Source organism: Strix uralensis, chromosome 5 (genome assembly GCF_047716275.1).
Source record: "Strix uralensis isolate ZFMK-TIS-50842 chromosome 5, bStrUra1, whole genome shotgun sequence".
Taxonomy (NCBI): Eukaryota; Metazoa; Chordata; class Aves; order Strigiformes; family Strigidae; genus Strix; species Strix uralensis.
The window spans coordinates 3477134-3498505 of NC_133976.1; the positions used below are offsets into that span (position 1 = coordinate 3477134).

A 21372-nucleotide genomic window follows, 5' to 3' on the forward strand; every position below is an offset into this window, starting at 1 on the left:
TGCCTCAGTTTCTCCATCTGTAACATGGGGCTAAAACTACAAAGAGCCAATAATTGCCTTCCATGATTGCTGAGGGGCTATTTAATTAGCCTCTGCAGTGCTTTGAAGATGAAAAACTCTATGCAAGTGCTAATTATTATTATTACACAGACAAGAGTTAGACGTTGTTAGCAGGTTTTTTTTCACCCATCTCCTTTTTATGATGTCTTATTTATCACAGATATTCCTGATATGGCTCCTCTGAGCCACTAGCTTGTTAACATTTCTGATATGGGACCCACATGAATCACCTAGCTGTAGAAATGGAAAGTCTGGCTCATTTCAGAAAGCTCTGTTGTCTGTTGAAACACTGTCCCATGACATCCTGAAGCATAGCCACTCCAAATCTACTGCTTTCCCCTGTCTAAGATGCTCTGACACAGAAATCCTTGCGGGACATCCCATCCTTGATGTTTGAAGTAGCTCAGATGATTTTATTCTCCTCAGGCTCCTGATCCACATACGAGCTTCCTTGTGAAGAACCTACTGTCAGCTTCACTGAGGTTAATGCAAAGTTATTAAAAAATCACATTGTCATCACTGGGCTTTGAATCAGGACCTGAATGGAGCAGAGTCTGCTTTGTCATCAGTTGTCCTATTGCCCACGTGCAGGCTTCTAGTGGTGTAAGAGGAGATTTTGTCCATTTTTTGTTAATAGACCCACTGAAGAAGACATTTGTAGCTTCGGGCCAAAACTACTGTCCTGACTACAGTGACACCGGTTTATGGCTCAGTTTCTGCTGTTTGAATTTCTGCTGTCATTGGCATGCTCCTCATCCAGTTTTCAGAAACTTATTGACAAAGTACCTTTTCCTCTGCAGGTGCCAGATGGATCTGTGGTAGCTTTAGTCTCCAAGCAAGTCACTGCCTACAACGCGGTCAACAACTCCACAGTCTCCCGGACGTCAGCCAGCAAGTATGGTAAGGATGTGTGTGTTGATATGGATTGAGAGAGCACTGGAGAAGAGATCTCAAATGTCATGGTGGTTACAAGACACTGAGCACCAGCAGAGAGAATGATAGGCAGATGACTAGTTGATAAGATCGTTTGAGTGCTGGCAAGAGGAGAGGATTTAGCCATCTAAAACTTTAGCATCTGGTCCAAGCTGTTGATCCAAGTGGTTGGAATTGCTCTTGGGAAGTAGTTCTCCTCCCTCATTAATGAAAGGAGGAGCCTATATAATTACCTGCCTACACTTTAGATCACTGAATCTTACTCTTACAGTTTACACAGGGAGAAGCACTGTGCACTGTATGGGCTCGGTTGTTCTGGTTGGCAAAGTCCTTGGAGCATGGTCTGTTGTGAAGACAAATCTGTCACACAGATGAGGAACCTCAATCTACATAGGGCATAGCCTGTCTACAGTTACATCTCAGTGTGGATGATGTGCGTCCCACCCAGCTATCTTATTATCCCAAGGGAATCTGCACCTGGAATAATAATAAGAATGGCTAACTGAGCTCTTACATCACTATATCTCAAGGCAGTGGATAGTTGTTCCCACTTTACCCATGAGACAGCTGAGAGTGAGACAGCTGTGAAATAGAGACCAGGTGGAAATTCTTCTGTAGAGCCAAGCAGAGACCTCCTGAGTCTCACTCACACCATCACACACCTTTCTCTCCTGTGCTAGAATTGCAGCCCAGGATATGTCTCATTATGGTGATACTGGACAGCAAAGCAAAACATCTCTAATGTGCAACCAGAGTGCTGCAAAACCACCCTCCAACCTGGATGCAGCTGTCATATCAGTTTATTATTATTTTTTAATTTATGAAAGCATCTCCAATCCTTCTTACTCCCTTTAGCTTGAGGGAAAGTACAGTTACTCAGTGTCCAGAGGATTCCCCTTCCTCTTTCTCCAAGGACATAAGCAATCCACCAGACCTTATTAATATTCATCCACTTTGCCATGTTGTTGCAATTACTGAAAGACACAGTGACCTTTGAAAAGGAAGACTAGAGGGGGGGTAATTTCTGTTGGATTTCTTTAATTCTTTTGCCATTTGATTTTTCAGAAGGGAATGGGGAAGAATGCAGGGGGAGGAGAAGATGTGGTGGGTCAGAAGTGATTGTTAATTGCAATTAAGAAAACAGCATCCAGAGAGAAAAAGTATATTTGGTCTGATAATTAATATGTAGAGATTGGTAATGAATTAATGAGGCTGATTCAGATCTTACTACAGAAAGGTGCAACACTTCTGTTAATTATGGTTGGAAAAGACTATCTGCAGCATTGCTGGAAGGTCAGGGAGAGGGGTGTGCCTCATGCCATCACTCAGAGGCAAAAGGAGGTAAAATTTGGAGACTAAAGGTGTCCTTGGAGAGGAAATTTGTGTGGGCCCACATGGGGTTCTGGTTTACTTTCTGTCAAAACAAGATTTTGGAGCAGGAAGTGAAGAGGATGGCTGGGCAGGAATTACTAGATTGCTTTGATGCCAAAGGAGGGAGGGAAGGCAGCTTCTCCTAAGTCTGGGGATGGAGAACTAGACAAGAGGTCATGTTTGCTACATCAATATTACTATGTGAGAAGTCCATGGCCTGTTCTCTGGCCATAATGTCAAGCATCACGGCATGGTATGGCTAACATCTATACAGGTAAAACAAGTTGTACTTAACCATACTGGTTACCATGAGTAGCTGGTACTATCCCCTGAACCAGTCCTAGGCAGTATCTGACACTGACAGTTCTAGTTGTCTCAGGCCAAAGCTTTGCCAGGGAACATAAGAGGCAAAGAGCACAGGTAACTGAAAGTTGATGTTTGAGCCTCATTTAATGTAACAGTGTAGACCAGTGGTTCTCAGCCTGTGGTCCATGGACACCCGGGGGGCTGCAATGTCATCACAGGAGGTCCGCGAAGGCTTAAAGCAGGATGGGGAATGTCCAGCCTGGAAACATTTGGTCTGGTTCATGGCAAGCACTGTGCTTCCTTTTCCCACAGCCCCCTCCCCTCAATGCTCCTCTCATACTCAAGCCCCCCCCCACGCCTGCCCTGACACGGTGGTATATTTGGTGCTAGTGTGGTTGGTGGCACTCACTTTAACTAGGTGGTTTTTCTCTTAAAGACATTTTCCTAACTCAATGGCCCTCTTTAGGGCCACAACAGGGCTGAAGTCTGTTCCTCCAAGTGGTGGCCCTGGACCCATAAACAAAAATATATGGTGATTGAACACAGACAAACAAGGGGGGAGGTGAGAAGAATTGTAAAAACTTTTCATCAAATTTTAATGTAAAATTTGGCATCAAATTCAGAATTAGCACATTAAAATACCATAAAATGGGCCAATTGAGCAAAAGAACGTTGATGCTATTATTTTAAATTCATATGGAATCACTGCAATAAAGATATTATAATAGGAGTGTGTGCATTAACAGATTAACTTATTTCCCCTTCTCTCCCAATTTGAAGACCCTTCATGAGAAAATTGAATTAAATATTTGATGCATTCTAGTGCTTTAAATCTTGGGTTAAGTCTTGGTGGTCCGTGGCCACCAAGGGGGCCCGTGGTGAAGGAAAGGTTGAGAACCCCTGGTGTAGACATTGACATCACGTCTGGCTTGGCTGACATCCCTTGTCTTTGCTGAGCAAATCACTCAGTCATAAGATAATACTATAATATTAAGGCCTGGTCCATATAGCTGCTTTGGGGGCTTCTCTGTCTCACATTGTAATTCCACCAGAAGATATACCTGTGTTGCCTAACGTTATCAATTTTTTGATGGAAATATATTTAATACTAATATGGAAATGCAGAGCTTGTGAGAGCAGGGACATTGCAGTACTGCGACAGCCTTCCTACTTTGGAGACCAAACTAACGTCTCTCCAGGGTGGACTCACCAGCTGTGATTGTCTCAGCCCCACACCAGAATCTGTATGAGCATCCACTCCATATACTGAATGGGAGAGGTACCTGCTACCGAACTGATGAAAAACTTCTATTAGGTGGCATGTCATTAGCATATTTCCCCCGTGAAACCTGTTAATCCCAATACAAGTGTTACTAGGGCTGAGACACATGCACCTCTCTTTGCAGAAAACATGATCCGTTACACAGGCAGCCCAGACAGCCTCCGTTCTCGCACACCCATGATCACCCCTGACCTTGAGAGTGGAGTCAAGATGTGGCACTTGGTGAAGAACCATGAGCATGGTGACCAAAAAGAGGGTGACCGGGGCAGCAAGATGGTTTCTGAGATCTACTTGACAAGACTACTTGCCACCAAGGTACATGGTGGGGGAAGGGAAGAGGGTGAGAAATTTTTTTTAAAGGCTGAAGTGGAGCTTCATGCCTACAAGAAATAAGAGGCTGCTCAAAGGATGCCGAAGCAGGATAAGGAAAGAAGAGCAGAAGGAAAATAGAGCAAGAGGAGTGCTCCAAGTATGTAGGGAAGGAGCTTGAATTCAGAAAGCAGAGTCAGAAAATGGACATTGGAGAACAATGAGGAGTAAAGGACCCAGGGCCATGAGACTGGTGGAGAGTCAACGCAGGGGTAGGTGCTGGGGTTATTGATTATACTGGCTTGTAGTTTGTACCAAAATTGATCAAATGAAGAGCCAGGGAGTAAATGTGCTCAGATAAGGTTCCAAAGATGTGTCATGCTTTACAGTCTGAAATGAGCTGCTATGCTACAAAACCCTGAGTTTTGTGGTACAAGTCCGTCTTCGCCTTTCCCCTGGGCCCATAAAGACTCTTGGGCTGACAATTTGGCAGGGATTTCAGCTGACCATGAGGTAGCTAATAAGTGGCCAGCTCCAAGGAAAGCAAGCAGAGTAAGATGCTCATACCCACTGAGACATGGAAAGCTCAGGGTTTCCAAAGAGAAAATACAGATTAGGGGGGGCAGAGCAGAGACATCCTGAGCTGAATCTCTAGACACGTCTCACACATCACATCTGGCCCATGGCAAGGCTCTGCAGAGAGGGCAAAGACTTTGTTGGGAAGTTGGTAAGATCCCATCTTCTCAATCCATATTCCCCAAAATGCTGGAAACCATCATCCTGCATGGGTGCCTGCCAGACCCTGCAAAACTGTAGTAGGGCAGTATGTGAGTGTTTAATGTAATTGGGAATTAAGCACCATGAGGACACTTGCACAGTGGAGATCACTCAAGCTGACAGGTCTAAAACTTACTGCAGTGGGCTTTGGCTCTGGGACAGCCACAGAAAGCAGCTTAATTGCCATTGTCTGCACAGAAAGAACTCACTGTCACTCACCACCATGCTGTCCCTTCCCTTTGAAAGGGATGTCCAGTTCTTGCTGCAGCTGGCTCGCTCTGGGGTTGACAAAAGATATCAGGCCTTTCAACTTCTTTCATCTCTGACCAAGACTGTCCTCCACCTAACTCACCCCTAAAGGCTCTACAGGAGTGTGGGCAAAAGCAGTTTTCTGAGTTTACATCTATTTGCTCTTCCACCCTGTGGATGGTGGTCTCCTTGGAGAAGCCTGCACTAATGAAGAGCCTGCAATGATCTTCTTTTGCACCCCAGCAGGGACTAGGGCGGGTGGGGAGGAAGACAGTATAATCAGAGACAAGCTCCCTGTGAAGTTCTGCTTTCCTCTTGCAGCGCAGAGCATCTCTGTGCCTGAACCTCTCTAACATGAGAGTTAGCTTAATGCATCCCAGAAGTGGAAACTGCAAGGTGGCTGTGACTCAGGTGTATCTCACCCCATTCTGAGCAGGGTTAAACCAAGCAGCCATCAGACAGCTCCATCTTCCTCCTTTCTCTGAAATTTTAACTATTACCATTTCTTGTCAGAGTGTTAACAGGCACAAACACAATTTCATGTGTTCATGCAAACGCCGTCTGAGTTTGCCCATCAGACAGGTCTCCATCACATGCTTAAGTCCTCCTATACAGCTTTACCTGCACATTTGTTCCTCAACTCATTTTGCCTCTGATGTCTGACTCTCTCTGCAGCCTCACTCAGGCTGTCTACATTGCAGTGGGATTTGGAGATAAAGTGGCTTTTTCTTTAGCCCCTGGTACATGCCCAGCTCCCTGGCATCAAGACGCTTTTATGGATCACACAATGTAAAAAGAAAATAATACTCCCCAGGGCTCAGGCCCCAGCTGGTGTAAACCATCAAGCATTGGACTGGTGCTGATTTACGCTGTCTGGGGATACGTCCCCTACCCCACCACTGAGTTGCTTTTGCTTTCTGTTCCGGATCACAAACTCAACACTTGGGGCTTTTTTTTTTTTTTTTTTTGAGGAGACGGCAGGAAAGCAGCTGCATAACTTGCACAGCAACAGAAAGAGTAGAAAGGCTGGGGGTTTATTGTTTCCCCTCTTGGGCTGAGCAATTTTCTTTTCTCATCATAACCATTTGAGGGAGGGAGAGGGGAGAGAGCAATTGCTGGTAATGCAATCCCAGGGAATACTTAGTTAAACTGACAATTTTTATTCTGGTAAATCCCTGACCTCTGAGACCTAGAGTCCCTTGCCTAAAAGCCTCAGAGGTTTTCTTTGTGTTTGTGTGGGTGAGCATGTAGAGAACTAATTCCCTTCAGAAACTGAACCTGAGGGCAGATCTGCCATGTCAGACCAACAAGATTTCCCCTCAGGGGTCCTTTCTGAGTCAGACGTGCTGCAGGGCTTTATTCACCCAGTAGGAGTTCACACAAGCAAAAGGTACCTCTGTTTCCCAAAGAATAAATCAAGTGGTGAAACAGCAAGAGACACCAGATTTCTAATTAAGTATTTGTTAGCACTATGTAAACTTGAGCCACTCTGGTGGAACCGGGTGCTTTGTTTCTAGTAAGGAGAAATTCTTTCCTGGGTCTGCAGAGAAAGGGGAGGGTTTTATTTTTCAGAAGAGGAAATTTTGCATATCAGGAAACGTTTGCTGGAGATTTGATTGCTTTTTGTTATTTCAGCAGCCATATGGTTTGTTCACATATAAATTCCTATGAAGCTCCAGTGGCAGAGCAGAGGTTCAAATGTGGGCTAGAGCTTCCCATTCAGCAGGGAAAACGTGCCTTGCCTGGTTCCCCCCAAAACCCAGCCTGCAGATCATTTAGTTATCACAGCTTCTCAACTACCCCCTCTCTGAGCCTGGTTGCCCTCTGATATTCCAGCTCTTCACCTTCTTGATAAAGGTCAACTGTCCTCACCGGCTTGTCCAGGGTGGTTCTCCAAGCACAGGATCTGGGATTCTCCTCCCAGAGGAGCATACGAAGACTTCTGTAGTCTCTGCAGTGGACGTTACTGAGGTCTGCAAAGCAGTACCTGACACATCCATGCATTGCTCCTAGGGTTTGCCTCAGTCCCATGCCAATGGGTAGTAAAAGATGAGGAGGCCTCTTGGAGGTTAAGGTGAAGTTTGTGTTATTTATTATACTACTCAGACATATAAAATAGCCATCTCTCTCCAGGTACTCTTATCCCATTTGTCTCAATGACACCTTCTGCTCTGCTCTACAGTCATCTACTCCCGTCTTAAGAATTGGCCCTGGATGAAAGCCAGCATAGAAAATGGCTAGATTTTGTCTCATGCGTGTACTAAAGCAGTTGGGGATAGGCTGCAGAGGAGAGGAATCTCAGTGAAAACACATCACCATATACCTGAGATGGGGCAAGGTATCCCACCACAGCTCAGCCACCCTTCCTGGCAGGGAGTGCTAGCAACAGAGAGGACAGGCAGTATCTTGACCTGCTACATCTGTCTGCTAACCAGATGAGGTAGATATTGTGAAGATGCACATGCCTGCTTAAAGACATCTGTATTGGAATTTCCAACTCATGTCACATTTAACAGATATTAGATGGCTCCCACTTTTCAGTCACACTTTCTGGGCCTGATCCACAGACATACTCTGTTTTCAGTGGGGTACCGAAATTCAGCATCCTCTCCCCACTTTGTATCTCACATTCTTCTTTCCTTCCTTCTCCCAACAGGGCACCCTCCAGAAATTTGTAGACGACCTCTTTGAGACCATCTTCAGCACTGCTCACCGTGGCAGTGCACTTCCCCTGGCTATCAAATACATGTTCGACTTCCTGGATGAGCAGGCTGACAAGCACAACATCCATGACCCCCACGTGCGGCACACCTGGAAGAGCAATTGGTGAGTGAGACACCCCAGTACAGTCCAGCAACAGGTCCTAGACTGGAAGGAGAGTAGAGAAACATGTGGTTTGGGATCTGGCTGCTGGGGAAGCTGGGGAGCCTGGCATGGGGTTCAGAGAACCAGGATCAGTCTTCCCAAGTAATTGGGGAGGTCAGAAGATCCCAGATTCTAAAGGCTGCTTTCAAGGATGGAGTGCTTTGGCTAAACAGGTCCCAGTTTGCCCTGTATTACATGGGGATGGCAGTATCTCTGAGAGACCTCATGAGGAAGAATAGTGAAGTGTTTAACTGCTGCAGTGCCCAGGCGTATAGGAATATCTAGAGAGGCATAGGAGAGGATTCAGCACCACTGTCTTCATCTAGACTGGGTGTTTGAATTCCCACTATAGTCAGAGGGGGCCTAGAGCTCCATTTGTTTGCCCACACATAGGCATCTAGTACCATCTGAGCTATTTTCAGGTATCCTAGACATCCTCAGGGGATGTGCAGCACCCACAGGAGACTTGTACTCTCCTGGGCTGGCAGCTGGAGGCCAGGAGAGCATCTCAAATGGTACTAAACACTTAAAGGGTCTGGAGCTGGATGTGAGTCTCTTTTGGAGCAAGTGACAAAGCCTGACATCGGCCCCCTGCTCTAGCTGCTAGGCAGGAGACCCTCTTCGTACATGTAATGGGACAGCAGGGAAAAACCAGGATCGGTGGAGAGAAAAGATCTCTGTGGCTCCTCTCCGCTGAGTCTCCCTGTTGGAAAGAGTCTCCTGGGGAATTGCTCCCTCCCCTTCTCCTGTGCAAATACAGGGACTATAAAAGGAACAGCAGAGGAGAGCCATGGGGCTCCCAGCTCATGCATTTTTTCCTTTTACCAGCCACGCTGATGGCAGATCGTCACAGTGCAGTGACATAAAAAAAGAAACCCCATGCACCAAAGAGGCTTTCAACTAATGAAACATTAGCATATTATTAACATTATCTGCGGCACTAATCTAAGGCTGATTGCAGCCACTCAGACTAAATGAGCAGGAGGTTTATTTAAGGGGGAGGGGGGAAGGCAGAGTGTGTGTGTATGTGGGAAAAGGGGCAGTATGAAGAAATCTGTTCAATCAGGTTAAATTAACTCATAGTCACATCACAGGCTTCATTATTCCCAGCTAGGGACATCATCTCCCCAGCCCCTCCCCGCAATCGTACACACACTCAGGCACACATACATGCACTCTGCCCGTCCTCACGGTGGCTGTGTTTACCATCCAAACACCTGGAGAAGTTCTACACGGTTCACTCATCCACCTTCTCCTCCAACAGTTGAACCTCCATTCCCAGACTAAAATGCTCCCCCCTCACAGCTCCATCAGGTCTCATTGCCAGCATCTCCCACTTCTCCTGATCTTGGCTGATAGGATCACCTGTGTGGGGCTTTCCTCACATTTGTTCTGTGATTTTGCTGGTTCAGGAGAACACACAGCTGTTTAGGAAAATGTGGTGTTATCCCTCTGTCAGGACATGCTAAACTTCCTGCTGTTACCCGAAATGTGTTGGACTTAGAGATGAATTTTTTATGGTGCTGTGAACACATGAGGGTAATGAGTAAATGGAAGGAACTGGGGAGTTTAGCCTGAATATCAGGTGAATTTGTAAGCTGAAGAATAACCTCCTCTTGGGAAGGTGCAGACACTGAAGGTAGACTTAGCAGTCTACCTGACAGATAGACACGAGTTTGACTCTGTGATCAGTGAGACATCTCAGCTGCTAGGCCACGATCATATGAATGCATTTGCCTTGAGAAAAAGGCTTGAGGCAAAGGCTGGAGGTAGATACCTCAGGGCATCTCACACAAATGAACTGCTCTTTTGAGAAAAAGGAGAGGAAAAAAGGGCTTTCAATTGCAATTGGAATAACATTTCCGTGGTTAGGGCAGATATATTTTCATTTCAAAGGTTGCAATATTTGTTTCCCAGTTCCTTTTTTCCCTTGAGGCAACAGGTTTTTCCCTGTCATGTAAGGACAGCTTCATGCCCAATGTGCTGGGATCATATGCAGGCTTGGGCTTGAGCTGCATACACGGTGTCCACATCACACGCTGCATGCCGTTAGCAATCCTAGTCTCAACCTGGGAGCTCCACATACCTCTCCTCCCATGGGGCTGCTATGAGGGCTAAAAGCCAAGTCCCTCAGTGACAAATGTTCACCAAAATTTTGAGGATGCGATGCCTGTCCTTGTCAGATGAGGCAGCCAGCGGGTGCAACTTTACATTGCAAATTAGCATAGAGAAGATAGGAGTCATTTTCATCACCTCAGTTATACTCCCATTAATTTATGTGCAATTTCAGTAAGATGGCATTGACTTTAAGACTGACAAAATCTGTCTTGTAAGGATAACAGGGATAAAAGCCACTCCTGAGGTGACTCCACTGCCATCCCTAGAGTCCTGTAGGAGAGGAATTTATTGTATATCAAAGCTTGTCCCAGAATCCTTAGCTCCACATCACGATCTTTGATTCCAATCCACTATTTACCATTGTAACCTCACACAACAAAGCCTGTGAAGTGTGCACTGACTGACTCCCTTTTTCCACCCCTCCCACCCCTCCTGCAGCCTGCCGTTACGGTTCTGGGTTAACATGATCAAGAACCCACAGTTCGTCTTCGACATCCACAAGAACAGCATCACAGATGCCTGCCTCTCTGTAGTGGCTCAGACTTTCATGGACTCCTGTTCGACCTCAGAGCACCGTCTGGGCAAAGACTCACCCTCCAACAAGCTTCTCTACGCCAAGGATATCCCCAGCTACAAGAACTGGGTGGAAAGGTGAGTTTTAGCTCTAGAAATAGGAATAACATAAACAAGTGATACAATGAGGCCCTGCTGAATGGATGGAGGTAGGAGACATCATCAGTATTGCTTTTGGTAGGTGCTTCCAGGCTTTTCTTCTTCAGTTATTGACTAAATAGAGAGCTCCGTGTTAGCCTTTTATTTCCACGTGCCTTGAAGCAGAGATGAAAATTTAATTAGAGGTATGAATGGAAGGTGTTTGGCATCGTTGTTTCTCTTGAGGAGAAACTGTTGAGAAGCGATAGAGGGAGGAAGGAAGGGGAGGTGATGTGTTTGAGCCCTGTGAAGTACATGGGCTTCCAAGTCTTTCCACACAGACCAGAAGTGGTTTGCTGTTCTCAGCATCGCTGTGACAGTCCCCACACTGCCTAGATCCCAAGGGTCATACAATTATCTCCCCTGATTCCAAGTCCATTAACTTTCCTGTGCTCTGTCCAGTAGCTTTTCTGTGCTTTGAATGAGATGCCATAAGATTGACAGGCTGGTGACTGAAGCTCTGCAGGTGTTTTCTGAAAGGTGAGAGGTCTTTCCAAGCATTTTATCCACATCTTCAAGACCTGTAGCTGTACTGATAAATCTACTGCACTGAAGGCCAGTGTCTGGCAAAGCTACTCTACAGGGAGTACAACCAAGACAACTATTCCTGCAGTATGTAGAAGGCTTCAGTTTCTTTACGATTTTTCCACAGGACAAGCAAATAGCATATCTTGCACTCCATTCAGTAGGAGCCTGTCTGCTGGAGCAAGCCTTGCAGAAGTTGATCTGTGCTTTGTTTTCCAATATGCTACGCTTGCTTGGTGTTATTGACAGGTTTGGGAACTGCACAGATGGAGAATGATTACTACTCTATAAATATAAAGATGGGTTTATCTTACAGTTCATTCCTGTGCAATGCCATGAGTTTTAAGCAATGATTTATCTGGATGACTTCATAAGCACTATCTAAAATTGATACCATGTCATGCAGGTTATGAGAGACCTCTGCCACTGTAGGCACACTGTGCTGTAAACCACTCTCCTTTGGTGGGGATGGTTTTCTCTCATTTTGTGAAAGAAGAGCACAGATGATCAAAGAGCTCTGTCCCCTAGTCGGCATAAGGTGACATTTTTTACAGTAATGCTCCCATTAGTCTCTGATTTGTCTGGACAATTATTTTTAGATGTGGTTAAACACTTCTGCAAATGTCGTTTCTAGGCAACCTGTAAGGCTCTTACAAGCTACCTTGCTTAATTATGACCTACTTCTGGTACTGTGTCCAAGTTTCTTAGTATGTATTAAGGTTGATTGCTGGATTGATCTGTAGAGGGTGAAAGAGGTGTTTGAGATTCATTTAGAAATCAAGTTTGCACCAACAGTGACCCAAAGGTGTCATACTCTAGCGATGCTTTTAGTCTCCACCTTTGGAGGTGGTGCATTTGAGAGACCAGCTGAGGCACATAGGTGAGGAACAGTGTATTTCCTCATGCAACACCAGAAGGCTGCAGTTTCCATTTTGTTTTTCCCATATTGATTTCACTTTACAACTTTTTGGAGCTACATCCTGTTGCCCAGTGATCTTCAGCAATAGGTTTTGCATTTCCCTGGAAGTTTTCCCGAACAACTGGGTTTGCAAGTAAGCTACATAACACCTCCCGCTGCTAGTAAACACCACTGGATTTCTGTGCCCAGCATGTGCTGGGTTGTTATCTGCACTGATCTCTGACAACCTGAACTGAAGCCCAAGGGGAGGCTGTGGGTTTTGGAATATGGTTAGAGCTTCTGCCCTGCTTATATTTTTGTGTGTCTATTCCACTGACTCAAGGCAGTGGCACCTGGATGCTGTGGTAGATCAAAGAAAAAACATATCAAGGATGAATAAAATATAATTTCAATTCTACCCTGAGTTAATTAATTCCTTTTCTCCATACTGCAACTGTACTTTGAGGCAGTTATTCCAAATCCAAAGGCTTCCAGTACTGGTTGGAGTTATTTCTATAGTCAGCATCAGCTGGAGATAGCATCCTTCAAGACCACTAGACTTCTTCAAAGAGCGAATTCTAAGATAAAAAGATTTTCAGTCGGGGAGTTTAAGAAGCAGTTGAGTAAATCAGAAGAACCTGAAATCAAATGAACTTCTTTGATGAAGAAGAAACTATAAGAGGGCAATTAGGCAGTGGTAGATTGTAACCCGACTTGAAGGCACTCTAGAGTAAAGACAGACTCCTGACTTTTAACAGGTCTGTTGAAAGGGTAGCTGAGCAGGGTTACTCCAGGCCATCCTTCTGCAACTGCTGGTTTCTCAGTGTGGAGTGTGCCTTTAGGAATCACAAACCTCAAATCAGGGAATGAACTTGGCATAAGAAGCTGCCATGAGTGAAAGTACATTCCTCCAATCCTTCGAAGATTAGTTTTCCATCTCTTTAGATTGCGAATGGACATTGAGAGGGAATAGCTACAGATTCTGGCCTGACCAAAGGTCTACCTTCACATAGTAATCAACTGGGAGTTTGATTTCAACAGTCCCTTTTTAATGCTATGGGAAGCAGAGGTGGACTCTGCCTGCTGAAACAAGCCCACTGAAAAATCCTGACTTTTGGGGAAAACCAATTTCAGCATTCAAATTACATGCCCAGGACTCTTTCACTGTGAAAACACACGGCTAAAAAGTATCTAGGTGCAGACACAACTTGGGTTTCCTGCGGCAGAAGGTGAGGCCTGACTGAGGCAGGAGAACTAACTCAGAAAATGGGGACAGGCTATTTGGTTTTTGTTGAAGCTATGAAGAGTCAGACTGTAGTTCTAAAACAAGGTGGAGGCTTTTCAATTATCATTATATGAGTCTATTGAAAAAAGAGGAAAAGAATGGGAACGGTAGACCAGATTCTCATCTGACTTCTATTAGTAAAACTCCATAGGCTTTGCTGAATTTATATTAGAGCAGCTTCAGATCTGCATCTTTTCAAGTTTACTTCAAATGTCCCCTTTGAGCCTAGAAATCTGGAGAACTTGGGAGCATTTGATGCAATCCCCAAGCAATACAAAGGGGAGCCTGTTCTAATTGGGACTGTCTCATTAGCATTCATCACCACACTGAAAAGATGACAAAGGGCTGTGGCTGACCTTTCATTTCTCTCCATGCTGCCAAGCTTATGATAACACTTGTTTGAACTTCATTAACACCATTTAATTGCCTGCATCACAATCAATACGATGTTTCCCTACCAAAGCCTGGCATGGAGGCAGAGATGTGGGAGACTCAAAAGGGGCAGAGCACAAAAAAGCAGAAGCCAAAGAGTTTTTCCATTGCACACTGGTGCCCAAAATACCTGCAGTGCTGCAAGGAGAGGAACTGGTGCTTTTTTCTCATCCCTGCAGGGACTTGGTCTCCTTTTGGCTGCTTATTATGCATTAAAAATAGCCCCTGAAAGAAAAGCTGAAAGTCAAGGGAGACGTTGCAAGTGTTCTTAACACCTTGAGAATCTTCCAGTGAAAACCATTCAAAATAGACTTTCCAGGTTCGGGACTAAAACACTTTTAAAGTGACCTGATCTGTGGGATTCAGCATTATAACATCTGCAGTGTATTATGTTAACCTGTGTACAAACACTACCTGGCCTAGATGTTGGTACCCAGGTCCTGGGTCCATGAATTAATCTATTTCCTTTTTCTGAACCAACTATGATTTGCATGGTGTCAGCCTTCAGATGTCAAGGTCTTAAGCTTGTTGGAAAATACTGTGGGAGTGTGTTTTGAGTACTCAAAATGGATAGTCTGTACCCATTCAGGATCTAACCTACATAATTTGTCAGCCTGTAGTTTCAGGACTCTCTAGTCAATAGATGGTCTCCTCTAGTGCAGTGCTTGTGACGTCTGTTGGCCACTTTGCAGCTAGCTTTAGAAAGAAAGACAAATTGGACTAGGTTAGTACAATAAAGATTATAAGCTGCATGCACCCTAACATTGTAAGTTATTGAGGTTTTAAACAGAAACACTGGGGTGACTCCAAGGTCTTTAAAAGAGAGCATCAAATGACAGGTGCAAATCCTGGCTCTACTTTAAAAAATGTAGTTTTCTGTGTCTCCTTTTCTGCCAGAAAGAAGGCTCAAGATATAACATACCAAGGGTCACGTTAGAGGGGTGTTGTCAGTAGAGATAATAAAAACCTGTGCTGGAAGGGGCCTCAGGAGGTCAACCCAAGCAGCTCCTGCCTCAGGGCAGGATCAGCTCTGTCTAAAGCCTTCCTGACAGATGCTTGTCTACCCCTTTGTTAAAGGCCTCCAACGACAGAGCCTCTGCTTTCCTCAGGCAATCCCTTCCTGTGCTTCGCTGTCCTTCCCATCAGAGTGTTTTCCCTGATGGCCAGCTAAAATCTCCCTGGCTGTAATTAAAGCCCATGCCACCTCATTGCATGCCCAGGGGCAGGGGGTACAGCCCATTCCCTCCCTCTCTGCTGCAGCTTTTGGTGCATCTGAAGACTGATCGCTTGTCTTTCTTCAATTTTAGTCTCAAAAAAACTCCTGATGTTTTCTCATCACAGTAACATGCTGTTCCTACATAGTGCAGTTTTCAGCAGGCGAGATGAAAATGTGTCTATACGCAGAGGGTACAGCCTCAGACCCACACATCTTCTGCACTGAGATGATGCTTGGAGAGTTTCATCTCCCAGAGAAACTACCTGTGCACCAATTCACTCTTAAGCCATTGACTCAGTGCTGCCCACCCATTCTCTACCATTTATTCCAAGATGAAAAGCAGCAGGAAAGCCATGCACATGCAAAATAAAATCATTGCTCTAGCTAGGGGATGCATATACAGACAGAATTGTTCCCTCAAGCTCTTCAAGGCAAATCTGTGGAAGAACTGACAGGTCTTCAGCTAACTCTGGGAGCCCTACCTTTTGCTTAGCTGTCATGCTATTATTGACAAAGTCCAATCAGTGTCCAACAGCCTGGCTTTGAACTTCTCTCCGAAATAGTATCAGCCTGGGCTAACAGAGTCTCGTGGCTGTCTGTAGCTGAATCAGCACAAACGCAAACTTTGCAGCTCAGATTCCTCACAGGGAACTAAAATTGCCATGCCGTGTCAACAGAAGAACTGGCAGCATGTCCGTGCCTTGCTTCACTCCATCCCATAAAAGAGATGGTCACTAGGTCATTCCTAAGCTTTCCTTCAGCCCTTCTCTGCTGTAGCAGTCCCCCATATCCCTTCCACACATCTCTTCCTCCTTCAGTGGTCTGGATACAGCCGGCTATTGCATAACCCTAATTATGTTATTGCTGTAATTGCGTCTGCCGTCTGCAGCACATGGATTCGTTACAAGCTTTTCATATGCTAAAATGATTATTAATGAGCGCAGTCCCAACCCAGCGACGGCACAACAACAGCCATGACAAAAAGATCTTTTGGAAGGCAATTAGCTCCATGCTAAGCTGCCTAAACTGCGGCCGCCGTGCTGGAAAATTTCAGACTGAAGAGGAAGCACTGGCAACACAGCTTTTTTCTTCTCTTTTGATGAGTTAATGAGTTACTGAGTGGCAGCAGGCACAGTCATTCTTGTGAAACAGCTCCACGAGGGAGCCTTTCCTGGTTGGTACCAAAGGCAAGAGCATTTACCCCTGACTAAACAGAGGGCAAGTTGTATTCCCAGGTCACTGTTGTATTGCTTTCCTTAGAAAAACAAAACAAAACAAGCAAAACAAAATAAAGACAACCCAGGGAAAGAGGAGGATGTGAAAGGAACAAGAACAATTATTTTCTGAGAATAAGAGGGAACACTACTATATACTGGTGCATTCAAAAATCCTTCGCCATGCAACAGTGGCAGTGGATGGTCTCATGGTGTCTCCTGTTCAAGCCAGGCTGGGGTGAGTTGCTGTGCTAATGATACCTATGAAGTCACCTCCTATGGTCTAGTAGTAATCCTCACATCCTCCATCTGAGTTGCTGATGTGCCTGAGTGATGGGTTTACCCAAATTTCTCCGGGGTTTTATTGCTTCTGAAGTCTAATGAACACATTTTCTGACACATCAGAGAATGAACAGCCTTGAGGTAAGAACTCAGGCTCCTCCTGTGATTCAGGGGAAACTCAAGCACATAAGGCAGGATCTTTTGATATGCATCTATGGATCTTCTGGAAACAACTGGGAGTACAGAGGAAGTAGCAAGTCTACAGCACCAGGCTAGCAAGTAGTGCTCATCTGATGAAGTAGTCACCATTTTCCACTTTGGACTCTCTGTTTTGAGCCTTTGGAGACAGGCTAAGCTAGATTTGCTGCTTTGCTACCTTTCTGTCTCATTCAGAGGGAATCTGGCTTGTTCTTGTGTTCCCAACCTCCTGCTGGCTAATGCAGCCTCTGGAGCTGTGGACGTGTGAGTCAATGATCTGTCCATGTCTTAGGTGAGATCTGGTGGCCCTCAGCTTAAGGGTGCTCACAGGAGCAGCATGGTGAAAGAGCATCTCGCTCTCCCTGCATTGCCTCACAGTTCAGCTGCAGTGTAAGTGAGAGCTGTCAACTGCAGTGGCAAAGGGAAGCGGCACACAAGCAGCCTCGCAAATGCCAGCAGTGAAAATGTAAGGACCTCTGGGGTTTGGTGACAGCGTCACAGTGGGTTTGAAGACATTAGGGGTATGCAAATGACAGAGAGGCCCTAAGTACCTCTGAGGATCTGGGCTCAGATAGAAGGTAAATAAAGACTCAGCAGGGATGTTGTCATCTCCCTGCTAGGATGCTTTAATATACACATTCATCATTTCTTTAGATAGCGCAGTGATGGCTTCATTAGAAACACTTCTGTATAAACAAGTCATTCGGCCATGGCAGAGTTCTGATGGAAGGATATTATATGTCTTCTCCGTGTACTAGCAGCCAGGTGTGATTATTGGTACACGCTTTTTTTTCCCCTTCTTTTTCTTTTACTTTTCCCATGAAACACACTTCCACAATATCTTGGTTTGTAGTCTTAATGGGAAATGACTGCTCAGGTGTGTGATGGCCAGGGAGCTGAGTCTGGGGGAGAGCAGGACATGGTGGTGGGCAATAGTCCATGAACCAGGAACACTAAGATCACAGCTTGAGAGTCTGTCATGGCTGGAGAGGCCTCCAAGCCCTGAAACTCAGATTTTTGCATCCTGTCCTTCATTCCAGGGAGCTCTGTGTGCCGCTTTTCGTTGTTCAGATGAGTCATGGGAGTGTTAAGCTTCTGGGAAAATATCTCTGCAAGGCTGGAAAGGGACTGGGGAGCTTTCAGACCCTTGTGAGTCACAGACTTGGGAGAGAGTTGCTGGCAGGTGAAAGGGAGACAGGACAAACTTGGAGAAGCAGACGATACATGTGTCTGTGTTTCACTTTTTGGAAGCACTCTATCCCTACACCCACTATCCTGCCACCATGTGATGACTAGCTGAACCAGAGAGGAAAAGGAGCATTTCAACTGGTTGTTAGAGCCAGACTTGCAAATACAACAGAGTACTTCTGCTTTCCTCCACCGGCCTCATTTATTTTTGCTGTGATGTAATCCCCTTCACTTTTCATTTCACCCAGCAGGAGGGTGCCTATGCAATATTCATGAGGAGCTGGGCTCTTCTCCATGGGCTCATCTTATGCACCATAAATCAATGCATTTCACTGCATTGCAGGCTGTTTTTCTTCACAAGTCTATGAACTGGGTTGGTTGCACATGGACGGAGTTTTATTCGGGAGCCAAGGCACACCTTACTTTTTGGCCATAGGACTCTTTGTTTCTCAGCAGTGTGCTCTGGCTCTGAGGAGCCTGCAATAGCACTGTCATGGGTGCCACCAGTTCCTGATGCTTTCTCTTGTCAGAAGTCCATGCAGCACAAGTCTGATTTTGTCCAGCTGCTGCTGCTGAGACCTGTTTGAGTTTTTCTGGGAGTGGCAAAGGTCTAGAAATATTTATTCATCCTGCTCACCATCTTAGCTTGGAGGTGGTTCTGCAGGACAGATCCTCACAGGATTTCGAGGTGCCTGCTTTACTTGTTCATAGACGACTCTTAAGGTCGCCTTGGGGATTGAGGGTTAGGCAGAGTGTAAAGCAAAATCAAGCCCAGACCACTCATCAGTGGAGTACTGGGAGTGGGCAAATTTAGACCATGGTACTGAGTTAGGCTAGGATTTTTGGCTGATCCTAAGCCCACAGTACAAGATGCTAGGACTCCATGTTTTTCTGCATACTGGAAGTTGTAGTAAGGTTAATGAGGTTTGCATGAGTTTTTATGATGAACCAGGGTCTAGCTCTGGAAGCAGTCAGGCTAGAAGACTATGCACAGAGCCGGGAGAAGGACCTCTGCCTCCTATGTCTTTCTCTTCAAAGGGTTACATCAACCCTGCTCTGCAAAACCAGGATAGCAACTGAGACCAACCCATTGCAATAAATCAGGATGGAAGTGCTGGGCACAAACCCAGACTGAGCAAAACTGGAGTCTTCTGGTGTGGAGGGGTTTCCTCTCAGTGCTCTTGCACCATGCTGTCTTTCGTAGAAGACTTCAGCAGCTGCTTGTCCCGCTCTGTCATAGGGAGTATTTTCCCACTTGTCTGTCTGAAGGATCCTTATCATACAGCACTTCAGTGTCCAATTTCTCTGCAGTAGAAAACAGCCTCCATCTCAGCAGGTGTCTCAACGCTGTTTACAGGACACCTGTCAGCTCTTTTGGTTCCCCGTCCCCTCTGCCTCCTAATTATAAAATTGTGGATTGCTGCAGCTATGGGCTTTTTTTCTTTTTTTTTTTTTTTTCCTTGTGCACAAAATGTCAAATTGCAGAAATTAAAAATGTAAATGATGGCGTCTAATTAGCCAGTTGACAGCAGAGCACAGCTGCGAGTGACAGTGACTGATTACCTTCCACAAACCTTGTCCTCCAAGACCTGCCTTACCCAGGGGACGAAGGACATTGAAAATAGCAACTTCCTTAAAGAGACACTGCTCTGCCGATGAAGCCTTGTGGGCAGTTGTTCTGCAGGGTCCATATCCTATGGATAAAGCCCCAGTCCTCTTGAGCTCAAGGGGTATAATGTTGACTCCTGAGGAAATTAGGTTTTCCCCAGTCAGACTGGGGATGGGAGTGTTGAAGCCTGTTGCCACAAACTATAGGGCATTATAAACTATTAAACATTGAACAAATACAAACTATTAAAATGTAGGGCAAAGGGTAAATGCTGAGCAACAGAGGAGTTGCTGGAATCGACTGGATTCAGTGCAGGAGGTGGATGATGTTAGCAATGGATACAGATCTATTAGTGTGAATGGCGCAAGCAAGCATGAAAGGGTGTTTTTTTGTCTATGGGAGTAAAATCCTGAGGGCTCAGTGGGCAGCAAGATCAGTTGGACTTCTCTGTGGGACTAGAGGCAGGGCTCAAAGCCCTTGAAGACCTGGCAAATGAATCCAGCATCAATAGGTACTGCTTACTTCTTTGATGGCAAGGAGAAAGTTTACAGGATGCTCTTTGGGACTTCAGTCTTAGAATAAGTTTGAGTGAATGCAACACACAGCTGGTGTTCAGGAATGGTGCTTCAGTAAATTCTACTTTGGCTGGATCATCTCCCTTGATCTAAAAGAATAGCAGGTATATCATTGATGCACCAGAAGAGCCCGAGTGTGCTAAGTGTGTTCTTTCTCCTTATTGTTGGTGGCTTTCATCTCTTGAGTCTGTGCTCTCTCCCCTCAAGAAACACCTATATTTATCTCTTTCAGGTACTATTCAGACATTGCCAAAATGCCAGCAATCAGTGACCAGGACATGAACGCATACTTGGCTGAGCAGTCTCGCATGCATATGAACGAGTTCAACACTATGAGTGCGCTCTCAGAGATATACTCCTACGTTGGCAAGTACAGTGAGGAGGTAAGAGCCTTGGATGGGGAAAAGCAGTTGCAGGACCGTGGGACAGCCCACCCATTCCCAGGGCCCAGCATGTGTCACAGATAACTATCTTCATCTTGGCTAGGGGGATGATGGATTTAAGGAATGAAAAGCAAGGCCTGGGGTCTGGAAAGGGAAAGTCTGGGATTATTGGTCTCTTAAGTACTCTTCCATCCAGATCCATGCTATTTTTGTCTCCTCTTATTGGTCAATCAGATCTAGCTGGCTTGCACTAGTTGATGGTCAGATGTTAGCTTGCTACAGAGGAGCCCTGCATGAGCTCTGCATCACATGTGGCTAAAAGTCATTTAAGCATGTGTGCCCAGTGCCATTACAGATACCCTAAAGCACCCAAGAATGGTCCAGCAAGCATGACACAGGACTTAAAGATAACCAGCATGGTTCTGTGTGTTGAAAACCAGGTGAGACCCCTTAGGACATCTCAAGTGGCATAGCAAGGTAATGAATAAAGCTACTAAATAACTGATCTCCAAGAATCTATCTGATTGGTTGCAATCTAGAGGCCTGCATTTAGTCACATCAACCCCAAACTGCCTGCCTAGTTCCA

At 45.4% G+C, this 21372-nt stretch overlaps 1 protein-coding gene across 1 annotated transcript in view; it reads left to right on the forward strand.

Moving 5' to 3' along the window:
• The window catches only part of PLXNA4 (plexin A4), a 429280-nt gene that overhangs the window by 400595 nt on the left and 7313 nt on the right, over positions 1-21372 (forward strand). The window contains exons 26-30 of the mRNA XM_074869684.1: positions 861-960; positions 4077-4267; positions 7944-8113; positions 10709-10921; positions 20636-20786. Of these exons, the coding sequence (XP_074725785.1) occupies positions 861-960; positions 4077-4267; positions 7944-8113; positions 10709-10921; positions 20636-20786 (825 nt within the window). The remainder of the gene's footprint in view (positions 1-860; positions 961-4076; positions 4268-7943; positions 8114-10708; positions 10922-20635; positions 20787-21372) is intronic.